We start from the raw sequence: 13,285 nt of genomic DNA, 5'->3' as shown, positions 1-13,285 counted from the left end.
AGATCCCGTGGATTTAGAGGAATACATTTGATAACACTTAGTCATAAACCTGCAGGCTGTGTTTTATTCTTACCGTGAGTTGAGATTCTGTCACACCTGAAGAGAGCGCACAGCACAGCCCCGATGATCAAGGCTGTTCTGTTGAACCGCATTGTTCTCTGCAGGGCCTTGCTTTGTCTGAATCCTAAGTCAAAAGAAGCTTTACGAAATGACTTGAAGAGATACTGTATCTGTACAAAATAACTCTCATGAGTGACAGGATAAAAGCTCGACTGTCATGCCAGCTTGAAAGGCAGGATCCTGAACTCAGTAGGCTCTATTTGTGACATGTGTTTGTAGCAGCAACAGACACACTACACCTTTACGATGTACTACATAGATGCTGAGCCTCTGCTCAATACACACTCTTCTCTGATGAGGCTTATAGGCTCCAATTTGGTGTTGGGAAATTATTATTTCTTTGAAATACCGATACAGTTGAAATAGCAGTCTGTTTACCAGATGGAAAGATGGAGGTCGGTCAGGTTCCCTTTGTGAGCTATCCACACTTTCCTCCCACGCCTCAGCTTTACTCTACTGTGTGGCTCTCCTGGTCAAATATCTGATTTGTGAGTCATACCTAGCCTCTATACCCATGGAGAAACATGCTGGTTGTCTTAAAATACACTCTGGCAGGGCAGCCATGCAAGAGCTCAGGCCCGGCACAGAGCACGGGAGCTGCCCAGGGGACTGGCATGGAGTGAGCGGGAGAGACAGAGGGTGAGGGAATCGACTGGGAGAAAGAAAAGTGGGCGGAAAGAAGGAGACGATGGAAGGTCGTGTTAGATAAAGGATTATAAAAGCCTAACTTTCTGTCATGTAACACCGGAGCTAGTTCAACGTGTGGGCAACTCTGAAAGGCTGTTGTGATTTCTCTACAAGAAGAAGAAGAAGGAGAAGGAAAAAAACCAGCTGCTGCAACACTAAACATCCCGACTGGTTAAATAGTGTTCAAGTAATGTCCTTGTTGAAAAACTGCCTGGAAAATGGCAAAACGAGCGATATGAGGCTGGCCTTGGAGAGGAGAGAAAAATGAGAGTAAGAGATTAGTGGTGGAGGGATTAAAATAAGTAACCTGTCTCCAAACTGCTGTTAAAACCTAATTTTCTTTGGCAACTACAGTATCTTTTAATCCAAGACTTGAGACACACACCACACTTAGGAAGGATGTAAATGTGAATAGTTGGGTTTGTGACTGTAAACTGAAAATAACTGCAGGCTGCAAGATGGCTGGCTTCAGCCATGTAAGTCACAACTTTAATTGTATTTGCATTTAATTTTAATTCAGTGTATGTATTGTAATTGTACTTAATTATAATAACCTATAATTACACACTTTCTCTGTTCAAGGTCAGACGCAGGCAGCAACTAGTAGATAGCGGCACACTTAAGTGTTACGGTGCAGTCACACTAGCGTAAACAGTGATTAGACACGGTCAAAATTATTTCTATTGTGCAACGCACTTGTGATCTCGCTGCATTTGAAATAGTTGCTTTGGAGACAAGGACCAGGTCTGTGACCGCTCGCAGTCAGTTTCCGTCTTCTAAGTGGCTTAAAACAGATGGCGTCAGTAAATCTATTGACTCCATTTAACAAATTCAAACCCATTCATTTAAAACCCATTGAGTTGCTATCAGTTTGCAATTGAATGGGTTCAAGTTTGAAATTACATCAACTCTGTTTGTGATAATATAGCAATTATCTACAAAAAACAGGCAAAAATTGCAAATCTGTTCTCGCCTATTGCAAGTCTTTTGACATCTATTTATCAGAATCAGAATCAGAATACTTTATTAATCCCTAGGGAAATTATGTTTCATTTTTCATTTACACAAAAATTAACTACTTATACTTATAGTCCATCCATAAAATCATAAATATGAATCAGAAATTCATAAATACTTCCACAAATAGTGACACAGTCGCTGCAGGACACAATTTAACTGAAAAATGACATAAATGCTTGGCAACCGTGCTTTTATATAAGAATAAAGTCAGAATGCAATCAGTTCCAAACCAGTTAAATCTCTGTTGCAAAGAAACACAAGTGACTGATCGCAACGTCTTAGCAATCTGTCTCGTTTATAAATTAGACATCAGTTTGCAGACAGCGATTATCTTTGCCAGTCTGTTTGAGTGCGATAGCAGCCAGTCAGAGTTGGACTGAGACTGTCTGGAGTCGGGTTCACTTTCATCAGATGACTTGTTCAGTTGCTTTGTGATCAAAAGTGGTCACCCAAAGGTTGTGGTTGTTGCTCTAAATGTCCTATTTTAACTTTAGTGTGACTGAATCATTAAAGAGACTTTCTTTGGTACGTAGCAGCATACTTGGTAGAGACCAAAACCTGAGCTAATGGGAGAGTGAATATCAGACTTTGAAACACAATTTCAAATATACACAAATTCTATTTTAATTGTCAATATTTGCTAAATGTATAAACAAACAAATGTTCAATGTGTCAACTTTAATGTCGACACTTGATGTTTCATAAACATTATCATTAAAAGAATGATCTCTTTAAGTTGGCACAGCATTTGTTGTGATTGAAATGACCTCCCAGTGAACCTTCTACATTCTGATTTTGCTTTGGTACTGACAAATTTGCAGATGCATTGTTGATAGAAATTGTAAAAAATAATATCCCAGCAGTTCTATTTGCTTTTGCAAATTAGTTGTAGGTGGGAGAATTTTGGAGCGAGGGTTAAAATGAAAAATATGGAAAGAGGAGGATGAAGGACACTAGGAAGGGCAAAGTTGGCTGGCATTCGAGCAAATGACTGAAGGCAGATTGTCTCGGCTTGGGGGGAAACTGGCAGCCTAAGGACCTCTCTGGGCAGGAAGTGTCTGCTGATCATCTGTATGGGCGTGTCTGCATGCGGACAGCCGACAGGGAGGAAGAGACGCACAGGAAGATGAGACTCACTCGTCTCCCTTCAGCGGGTTTGAAATACACTGAGGGGCGGAGAACAAGGGAGCGAGACTGAGAGTTACAGGTTGTATGGGGGCACATTGATGAGACAGAGCCTTCACAAAAGGAGAGTTTGAGTGAGAATGAGAGACACAGATGGGCAGGAAGAAAGAGGGGGAGAGGGTGACAGATAGAGGGAGGGAAAGCTGTCAGTTCCCCCCCACCCTTCCTCCCTGCCTCTTCGGCTGTGCTGGCAGTGCCACGCTCTGGTAAAGAGAGATTACCAAAGCCCAGCCTGAGGTTGCATGTATGGACACAGTCATTACCTCTGCCCTGCTTACAAATGGCACTGCTGTCTGAATACAAACCCATGTCTGTGTGTTCCCCTCCCGCCCGACCCCGCCCGCCATGCACCACAGCTTTCGAGACTTGATTTAGCAGGAAAGTTGTAAAACTTGATAACAGCTCAATATCTTTACAGGCCTGTTTATAGCGCTGCATTATTTTGTTTATAGAATATCGACCATCGTTGTTTTACAACGCCAGGCAGCGGAGCTACAAATAAATCTAGTGATGAGAGATGTTTTTTTGTTCTTTTTTCTGGCAGCAATTATTTGCTCTATTACAGCCAGGGTGTGTAGCTTTTTGGTTGGCCAGTTTGGAGGATCATGCTCAGAGTTTGCATGCGATTGCGCTGGTGTCATGTGGACAATCTGTGTGTTGGCGCTCAGCCTCAGACAGCATGGGGTTAGAGTTCAGTCTGTCAGAACCCGCTGTCATTTCCGCCATCACTGTGGAGAATTGTTACCAACAGCCGAGTGGAGCTGACTGATGTCAAGATATACTTAGAAGCTAATCATGCAGCAAATAGAGGCACAGGGATTCCTGCAACAAGAATTGCCTGGATGCCCTTGCTCCAGTTAGAGCCATCCATGGGAAACATTTCAGCCGTGTCACTCACAGTTTATTTGGAGCTGTGTTTTTGAGAGTTGCTCTTGGATTAATGGATCGAAAGCCCAGCCTGGACAATATTCCAGTGTTCTGTGCCTAATTTTTGAGTGATGGAGTCAGAGTCTCGTTTTTTTGTTTTTTTTTAAGAGGAATTCTGACTTTGAAAGATGGCCCTTGTTTTTAGTTTAGAATCCATGGACTGTTATAGCCCTCTGTTTTGTACAGAAGGATATGTGTCCGTTCATATCTTCAGGGATAGATTTTTGCCATTACCCCGGCTGAGAGTCGTGCCGTGCCATATGCTGCATATTTCTCTTCAAATAATCGCAAATTGTGGTACGAGAGAGACCATGCAGCTAGCAGCATCTGCAAGAATTGCTCTCAGCTCATTAGAATTATCACCTTCACATTAGCAGAGCAGGACAGTTTAAGCACAAACATTACAGTCTCTCACCTTTCTTTAGAGCTGCCCGTGGTGCTTGTGGGCTGCCGTATGTGAAAATTCAAGCGAAAGGCCACGGTGCTCTAATTAACTTCACCTGGCATTCCCACTAACTGTGAATGCGCCTAACCTTTACACAACCTCGCTTAGTCACCTCTCCACTTAAACACCCAGGTTGAAATTCTCATTTAATGTCAGTAAGCAGATTACCACCCTCCTCCCACCTCCCACCTTCAGTCTCTGCCTTCCTTTTCTTCTTTTTTTCCCTCTACTTTCTTTAAACTCCACCAACAGATTTTTATTCAGGGCGGCTACGGCACTTTGTGGTGGTAAATCAATAAAACAGTGTCCCCTATAACAGACCTCTGTGTTTTCCCTCCATCGATCCTGTCAGCCCAGATACATTCAAGAGCAAGCCAGCAATTACCCTCAGCAATCCTTCCCTTGATCTATACTGTAGATGACAGGTGCCAGACATCAGCTTTGGGTAATTGTGATACTGAAGGGGGGCATCATTAATCATTCTTTCTTGGCCTGACTTTAGTTGCTCATGATCAGTTCATGGTTATTGTAGTTGTCATCGACACAGACTGCTTTCAGGCATCGGCGTCATCTTTTCACCTTGTCGCCACTGTAGCGTAAAAGATGTCGTTATGAATGTTGTCATCTTTCACATGTAATAGCATCAAATGTCTTATTGAAACATGCGACTCACAAAAAGTATCAAGTGCAATATAGATAAAAGCAATTTAGAAGGAAGGACTGGGGGAAAACAAATCTTTTACTCCAGATTGTCATTTGCGGAAAAACAATTCAAAAGTGTTGATGAAATATCTGTTCTCCTTGCCTGATTATGTCTGCATTATCAGCGTCTCTAAAGACATTCAAATCTGCTGCAATTTGTTGCAACGAGAGCTTATTTGTTTGACGGATTTGAGAATCGGTCACGTAACTGTGACCAAAGTGGAAACGTGAAACTCGGTTTCTTCTAATCTACTGAGAAAGATAATCAAGTTAAGATTTTAATTTAATCCACTTATTTCATACAGGGAGCTAAATTCATAACCGCCAGATAGGAAAATTGAAAGGTGTTACAATCTTGTCAGCATCAGTTTATACTTTCAGCAGGTTTAATCCCGGCAACCGAGCTTTTCCTCAATCAGGGTTTTGCACTTTTGTTACCTGGAGGTCAAAGTGCTAATTAAAAAAAAGCACCGGCTGAACGTGCGAATGTTTGCGCTGCAATTCCTGTGACATAGGGAGTGGAGAAATTATATCAACAGGGTGCAAGCCTGAGACAAAGTAAAAAGACATTGCCATCTTAAATGTTTCCCTGCAGCAAAAAGCTCCTGAGAGACAAATGTTCAAGAAGCTTTCGGTCCCAGCTGGAGCGGAGATAGGACGTGATTCAACAAACCTATAACACCTTTTGACTCCACGGTATTACTACAGCAGCACTGATAGATAGAACCCTATCAAATGTTCCAAATAGGTGCTTCACTTTCAGGAAGAAGAGCCTTTTTAAATTCAAATCACTGTTGCTTTTGCTTTTCCATTACTTTGTTGTACTTCATCTTTAACCCAGTACACTCAATTTAGGCGGATTTGGTAGTATCTGACTTGTGATGCAACAGCATTCCCTGCTCATACATTAAGTTAAATTTGGCATTGGCTGATTTCTTCTTTTTATGTGTTTATTTGTTTGTTTGCTTGAAACATATTGAGCTACCTTGAGTCTAACCCCAACCTCTGGTCCTCGATTTTTCAGTTTTGTGCAACTGACCCTCTGTGAGTTGTGGGTCAAAGCTATAGCTTCACTCTGTGAATTGAAGCATTCTCATCAGCGAGCTGCCGTGTCCTCATTCTTGTTTCCCCAGTGTCCGACTGCTTTTGATCACGCTAACAGAAATGAATGCCATTCACACACTGCTTTTAATGGACTGTGTAATGGGCTACTTCACTGGGTTCAAGAGGACATGCTGTATGTCCCTGCTTGTGCACCCACCTGTCTAATGGAAGCGGAGGGGGAGGGGGGCATTTTTAACCTAAAAGTGACAGCAGATGTGGTTACGGCAAAACCTGAAACACACTGGCTAAACACTAGCTCCCTTTGTTGTCTGAGGAGTTTGGATTTTTCAGTAGCTCATACAGCTCATGTGAATAGAAGAGAAGAGAAACACTGTTTTCAGACACAGAAAGCATAGCAAATCGTCGCCTCGTGTCATTTGTGCAAATTTAACAGCTGGATTATTTGTGTTTATTCACCCCAAACAGCCAGATGCACAGCTACAGCTAACACTGGGTGCACTGCGTGTGTCTGTGAAAGTTTTCTGCTGCTCTCCCTTTCTGCCATTCTTTCCCACTCCATTTAAATCCCCGGGTTTTGCACAGACTTCCATTATTACACACTGATGTGTCTTGGCATCAATTTGCACCTTTCCAGACAAATTCGTGCCCACTCTTGTCCTTGCAGTGACTTTAAAAGTGACTTAATTTTCTGTCTGAACACACATAAAGTCTATTCCAGGAATACCGTCAGGATGAAAGTATTTGGTTATAATCAAAGTACTGGACAGTTGAAATGTTTGACGTGTGAACTATTCAGCCTTGTGAAAAGTTTCAAAGCATAAAATTGTTTAGTTTTAATAGGTAATTCTGGACCAAAGTGGTGGACTGACAGAACGAGTTTCCATCAAAATCTGAACCACTCAAAGGGTACTCAGAGAACACCTGCAGACTATTAACCTTTTTCTAAACATTAGGAAAAATGACTATCTTGCATCTTTGTAAAGAGCTTGACCTTACTGAATCGGTTTTACGTTCTTCTGAGACACTCTTATTTATCTGCTCATTCACTAAATTGCACAGTAGCTGCGTAGATTGGGGTGATAATTAAGTGTGATTATGTTGCTTTCTTTAACCCATTAAGACCGGATGTAGCACGAGTGCAGAAGGCACCTCGAGTCTTAATGAGGCAGAATGAAAGCGCCGTTTGCAAGTTTTAAATAACATGTTTCATGTCCATTCAGCATAAAAACCTCAATAATGTGAACATGAAAGTCCATTCTTGAATTTGGAAGCAGGGCTTTCACAATAAAGGATCCCTTATACAACTGGAAAATAAAAGAAAAGCACCTGATGGATTTATTTTAAAATGTTAAACTCCAGGATTTTGAATCATCTTTTTTATTTGTATTTTTTTTGGTGTATGATACCTGACTTTCTTCACTGAGAAAGGCCTTAGGATGTGATTGAAAGTCTAAAAGGTGCTAGAAATGAATAGACTTGTCTTTAAATGTGCATAGATGAGGTCAGTAGCACAGGTATATTGAGTTCTTTAAGTTCTAACTTTGGCTATGCTAAAGGAAGATGGAGACAGATTAAGGTCTTATTAAGGGGTAAGTGTTACAGAGCACAATCTGTGCTGCTGTTTTATAAAAAGTGCTGCAAAGGCATTTTCTGCAATAAGTCTTCATTGATATGCTATAAGAGTTGAAAGTGACAGCGCTGCATATGGCCTGGGTAATAGACCCAATATAGGCCTTGTAAAATATTGCATAATGTGAATATGTACTTGATCAGTCGATGAGCTAATATGAAATATAAGGAAAATAAAATGCTAATTTATTTTACACCCCAATTTGTCAAAGCCATTGATCAACATCTGGCTGTGACACAGTGAAAGGAGATGAACAGTGTTTACATTTTCTGCATTAGCCACTGTGTTAGCTAAAGGTTTGCTATTATGTTTTCCTTCATTTTCTATGATAGATATGCTGTTATAACGGTGGAACTTATTATTTAACATGACCAAAGTTACAGATAAGGAGTTGAGTGTATGTACAAGTAAATCTGACGACCCAAAAACTTCAGACTGCCCCAACCAATCAGTTTAAGACAGTTTTTTTTCTACCCTTGTCTGTAAGCCAATAGTCCCACCCACCTACTCTTTAAACGTTCTGCTTGCAGATTTAAACCAATCAGAAAACTTAGCTTAAGCTGACAACTCAGGTGCTGCCCCAAGGCTCAGTTTAAGATATTTAAAGACTACTTTGAACCATTAATCATGCATAGCTACACTGTATGCACAAAAGTATTGGGTCACACCTCTAAATCTTTGAAATCAGATATTTTCAGTCCCATTGCTGCAGGTGTATAAAATTTAAGCGGCAGACTGCCTTTGCAAACATTTGTGACAGAATGGGTAGTTTTAAAGACCACTAAGAATAAAGATCCCCTTTGGCTTAAAGTAATATTTAAACAAAGTATGCTTTAAACAGATGATGTGTAGTAAGCCTTAGAGATGCTTGTCTTCCTATAGAGCTGTTTCTCCTCCAGTTTTCTTAGTAAGTGTTGCTCCAGGAAGTTGCTTTGTATTTAGTTTTCAAAGGCATAAAAGTCTTCTCACCCATCTCGAGGCAGTTTAGCCTCAAAATATGGCTGACCCGGGTAAACAGTCTATCAGTCTCCGAGAATGGTAGAAAAACATACTCTTACTGCGTTCCACTGCGGGATTTTTTTTTTCATGCCGCCGAGCCAAGGGTATATAGTGCATAAATTTCGCACTTTGAATACTAAATTGAGAGCACTTAAATAAAATGACAGAGAGCAAATGTAAGTGCACCGTACAATAAATAGTGCGCAATTTCAAACACAGTCATTCAAAAAATGTGATTTGTCCGAGTAGTCACCACGGAAACTACCTTTTGCTGCTGCACCACAATAACAGCCGCACTTCTTCTCTTTAAGATCCCGCAGATCAGCTACGCGTCAACGGCCCCGGAGCTGAGTGATGACAGACGCTATGACTTTTTCTCACGGGTGGTTCCGCCAGACTCGTTCCAGGCCCAGGCCATGGTGGACATTATCCTAGCACTGAACTGGACTTACGTCTCCACCATCGCCTCAGAGGGCAGCTATGGAGAGAAGGGAGTGGAGGCTTTCACACAACTCTCCAAAGAAGCAGGTAAAGAAAGGTGACCCGTCCACAAAGTTAAGTTCTAATTATTTTCTGAAATCTGTATTTACAATTTTTAAAACGCGCTTGCACTTGCACCCACCCAGAAGATGATTAGTTTTGCCTTTCCAATTCATTATAAAATCTGTTTTGGGTGGATGAATTATTGATCTGTTTGGCAACTTCTGCTTTCACTCCCCAGCCAGTTGTGGAGTGTTACTAGAAATGTAGACAGAGAAACAGCTTGTAGAGAAGATGCCGCGTCACAGTAATGAGGAAAGCCTGAACCCATCTTACTCTTATTTAAATATAATCATTGAGTATTTTGCTGAAGCAGAAAGGGTATTGTTTGAAAATAAATGTCTAACATGTTCACTTTATCCAAAGAGGAGAAAAGAGAATAGTCCGGAAACTGGTCATTTGGGAGAGTTTTGTTTTATATTCTGCCTTTGTTTGTTTTTTGTTTTTTTACCGCTGGAAGTGAGATTGCATGAGTCTGAGCAGAGCAAAGATGGTCTCTCTGAGTAGTCAGCTCGAATTGCTCTGGTCTGGCTGCGTGTATGTAGCAGAGAGGTTTAAGATATTTAGTCTGCTTAGAAAATGGAGTCGAGCTTCTTGAACGTTTTTAGGCTGCTCTCACAAAAGCCATATAATTACAAAGAGAATTAATGGTCAATAAAGTTCCCTATTAGAAACAGCTTTGTTTGTTGTGTTCTGATTGTTTAAAGCCACGGTGATCCTTTTGCTGGGTAAACAGGTGATTATGTTTAGGCTTGTGTTCAGAGAGGTTAGGATCTTACAGCAGAGCTTTGCATTCACACAGGTGAGGTGGTTTCTGCCTGTAACTGGGCTGAAAATTGTGCACACGCGTGACTCACCAGCTTTTTCCACATTGCTGCTGCTGTTGGCACATAGCGGTTTGTGTGAAGCAGCGGTCGTTGCTGTCGCCAGGAGATGCTCAGTTGGTATACAGTACAACGGGTCAACTAGCTTTATCAAAAAATGGAGTTTATTGTGCTGCGCTTTAGAGGGTCTGCAGAGATTTTCTGCAGTTGCTGCTGCAGTTTGTGTGTGAAATTAGGACAAGGGTACATTACTCCACATTTTCAGTGCCCTGTGTATTCAAACAAACATGCTGAATGATTGCAGAAAGATCTTAATGCACAAGAGGTAACAACAGCTGGGCTTTTTGGAGCTTCTATGCCTTTTCCTCCTTTGTGCAAAGAAGATGAATGTCACCCAGGTCTGGGAAAAATTACCCTTCATCCATGATAGGACACAGCCATGCCACAGAAGTACTTTGCTGCTTCTCACCTCTATAGATCCCAGTCCATTTCCTGTAATTTTGAAGGGAGTGATCTCTGTCTCTTCTTCTAATAGACTAATGCGCAGAAACCTCTAAAATGAGCGAAGCTAATGATGTCCCACAGGCACCGATCAGAAGTCCAGCATGCATGAATATTTTATCTGTGTGCATTCATGTCCAGTGTGATCACTCATTAAAACTTTAAGAAGCTGTTTGTGCCTGCGTAATATGCATCGACAGATAGACGGGGCAGAGGCAGAAGTAAGAGAGAGAAAGTAGCCTGAATAGGAACAAATAGGAAAAAGACCTGATTTAAGACTCATTTTGGATATTAAATTTATCCTAAACAGTATCCTGAGATAAACACAGCTTCTTCCCGCTAGTTTTCTCATTTCCTACTGATGTCTCCTTTATTCTTATGCAAAGAGCAGTAAACACTGTGATATTATTATGACTCTCTAACAGCTACATAAGGGCTATGGAATTATAAGCCATTGTTGTTCAGTCACACTGTTGCAACTGAGCTCCAGTCGCTTTGCACTATTTTGTATTCATACACAAATGGGAATTATTTCCTATGACGAAAAGCTTCCAGTACCCAAGGCATCTTATCTTTAATAAACACATTAATTATGTAATAGTGTGAATATACAGTCACAGAATTCATTCAGGGGCACCGGTTCTGCACCAGAACTAACCGGAAAGGTATTGAATTAAATAAGAATTATTCTAAATGGCTGACTATATTTCCTAAATAATCACCGGGTCCTTTATTTACCTCAACTTCAGGACGTAACAGGCTTTTGTTAGAGGCAGGCTTTAGTTTCTAATATCCTCCATTTCATCTCTATAAGTGATCATGATTAAGTACTAAGCCTCGTTCCAATCTGCTCCCACTTGCCCTGTTAAAGTTACTGCATTACACTCTTAATACTGTGGCGAGCAGTGACTCAGTCTTAAATGAAATCAACAGGATTGCCTGAGTTTATCTGTTAAACTTTTTATTTTACTTTAACAACAAGTAGAGCATCCCTCTGATGCACAGATCCATAAACAATGGGCTGCCATCTTGGTTTTTTAGAGCTAGAAGTGGCTATTTTTGGATGGTTAGAAAGTTGTATTTAAGGATGCTTTGGACAGATACCTAGCATGTAAAAAACTACAATGCTTTAATTTTAAATTAACAATAAAATTATCAAAATACTAAAGCACAGACATCGTCAGTGGTCTTTTGGTACAATTAGCCACACAGCAAACAAGATCAGATAATTGTATTAAAAGTGCTCCAGACAACAGAGCTGAGCTGATGAGCAGCAGACAGCTAGCAGCTATAGCCGCCTGTTTTCCATCTGCCTGTCACTCAAAGCGGAAACGTCTCTAATAATGCATAACTTTGGGCTCTCATAAAATTTACACTGGTGAGTTATTAAAAATGTACCCCCCGTACAGTTTTCATGAACAGGAAAATTAGCAGTGCAGACTAAAAGCATTTTTTATAACAGGCTGTCGTTGTGCACGTGGGAGTCTTTGGGGGCTGACTTGCATTTGGATCCAGCCTCAAGTGGCTGTTTGAGGAACTATAGTCTCTGGCACTTCTGGGTTGGCTTCACCTTTTAAGCCTGGAGGATCCCGCTTGCCCTCAACACATCGATGTGTGTCAAAACGAGGATAGTGATCAATCCAGCTACCAAATGCACTCGTGCTCTGCTAATTTCACACGGTGTTTAATCAAGCATAGCGTGAGCAAATGAACTGTAAATGTAATAGAAGGGAAAAAAAACTAACAATAGCAGAATATGCATAACATTGTAGCTCCCGTGGAAAAACTTCATATTGCAAACCTGGATCTTCCCTGACACACTCCCTCAGGACACTGAAATGTAACACTTCCTGCAATTGTTTAATTTCTTAGCAGCCGTGTTGCGAAACATTTTCAGGCAGAGGGGATTGTTTCATTTCCTGGCCTGTACTAAGGGGCTATATTTATTTGTTTCTGTGATCCACACCCCCCTGGCCTTGATCGGAGATAACAAGTGAGTTTTATTTGAGGAAATACAGTTTGGGGGTTTTTTTGTTTTGTTTTTAAGAGCTGCACAACAACAACAACAGCATTGCTGGGTGGATATTGTTTCAGCATCCGTGCAAGTTGATCTGCGAGGCCTTGAGAAATTTCTTTGTGGCTGCCGTGTTTGGTTGCATTGAAATGTCAGATGCATTAGTAGGATTCTCGCTTCACCACTTCAAGGAGAACTATCTAGCGGACTAATGCAATATGGCTGCCCATTACCCCAAGCTGAGACTAGAGTGATGGCCAGCCTGTATTGATCTCTCCAATTTTTTCCTCTCCTCCTTTGTTTTTTGTTTCTTTTTTTTTGTTCTACTTTCTCTCTCCTCTGCAGGCACTATCTTATTGTGCACCTTCATCCTGGCTTCAGGTGAAGTTGGCAGAGATAACTGCAGTTTGTACTTTCCTGTCTGTCTGGACTCAAGCCAGAGCGATGGGTTTTAGTTTTCCCATTTGATAAAACAACTTGGATTTCAGGAAAACCTCCCACAAAGTATCACTGTGGAATTGATCGCAGTAAGTTGCCAGCACAATGAGTTTTACATCTAGTCTGAGTTGCGAGGGAGGAGAAATTGGCCTGTTAAGGACAGGACTCATATTTAGCTATAGCAGGAG

General features: G+C 41.1%; 1 protein-coding gene across 1 annotated transcript in view; it reads left to right on the top strand.

Annotated features, from left to right (window-relative positions):
• The window catches only part of LOC100700254 (metabotropic glutamate receptor 7), a 72,182-nt gene that overhangs the window by 18,411 nt on the left and 40,486 nt on the right, over nt 1–13,285 (top strand). The window contains exon 2 of the mRNA XM_019350229.2: nt 9,092–9,308. Within this exon, the coding sequence (XP_019205774.1) occupies nt 9,092–9,308 (217 nt within the window). The remainder of the gene's footprint in view (nt 1–9,091; nt 9,309–13,285) is intronic.

This window comes from Oreochromis niloticus, linkage group LG20, assembly GCF_001858045.2.
Source record: "Oreochromis niloticus isolate F11D_XX linkage group LG20, O_niloticus_UMD_NMBU, whole genome shotgun sequence".
In the NCBI taxonomy this organism is placed as follows: domain Eukaryota; kingdom Metazoa; phylum Chordata; class Actinopteri; order Cichliformes; family Cichlidae; genus Oreochromis; species Oreochromis niloticus.
This window is presented reverse-complemented; position numbering and strand designations above follow the sequence as displayed.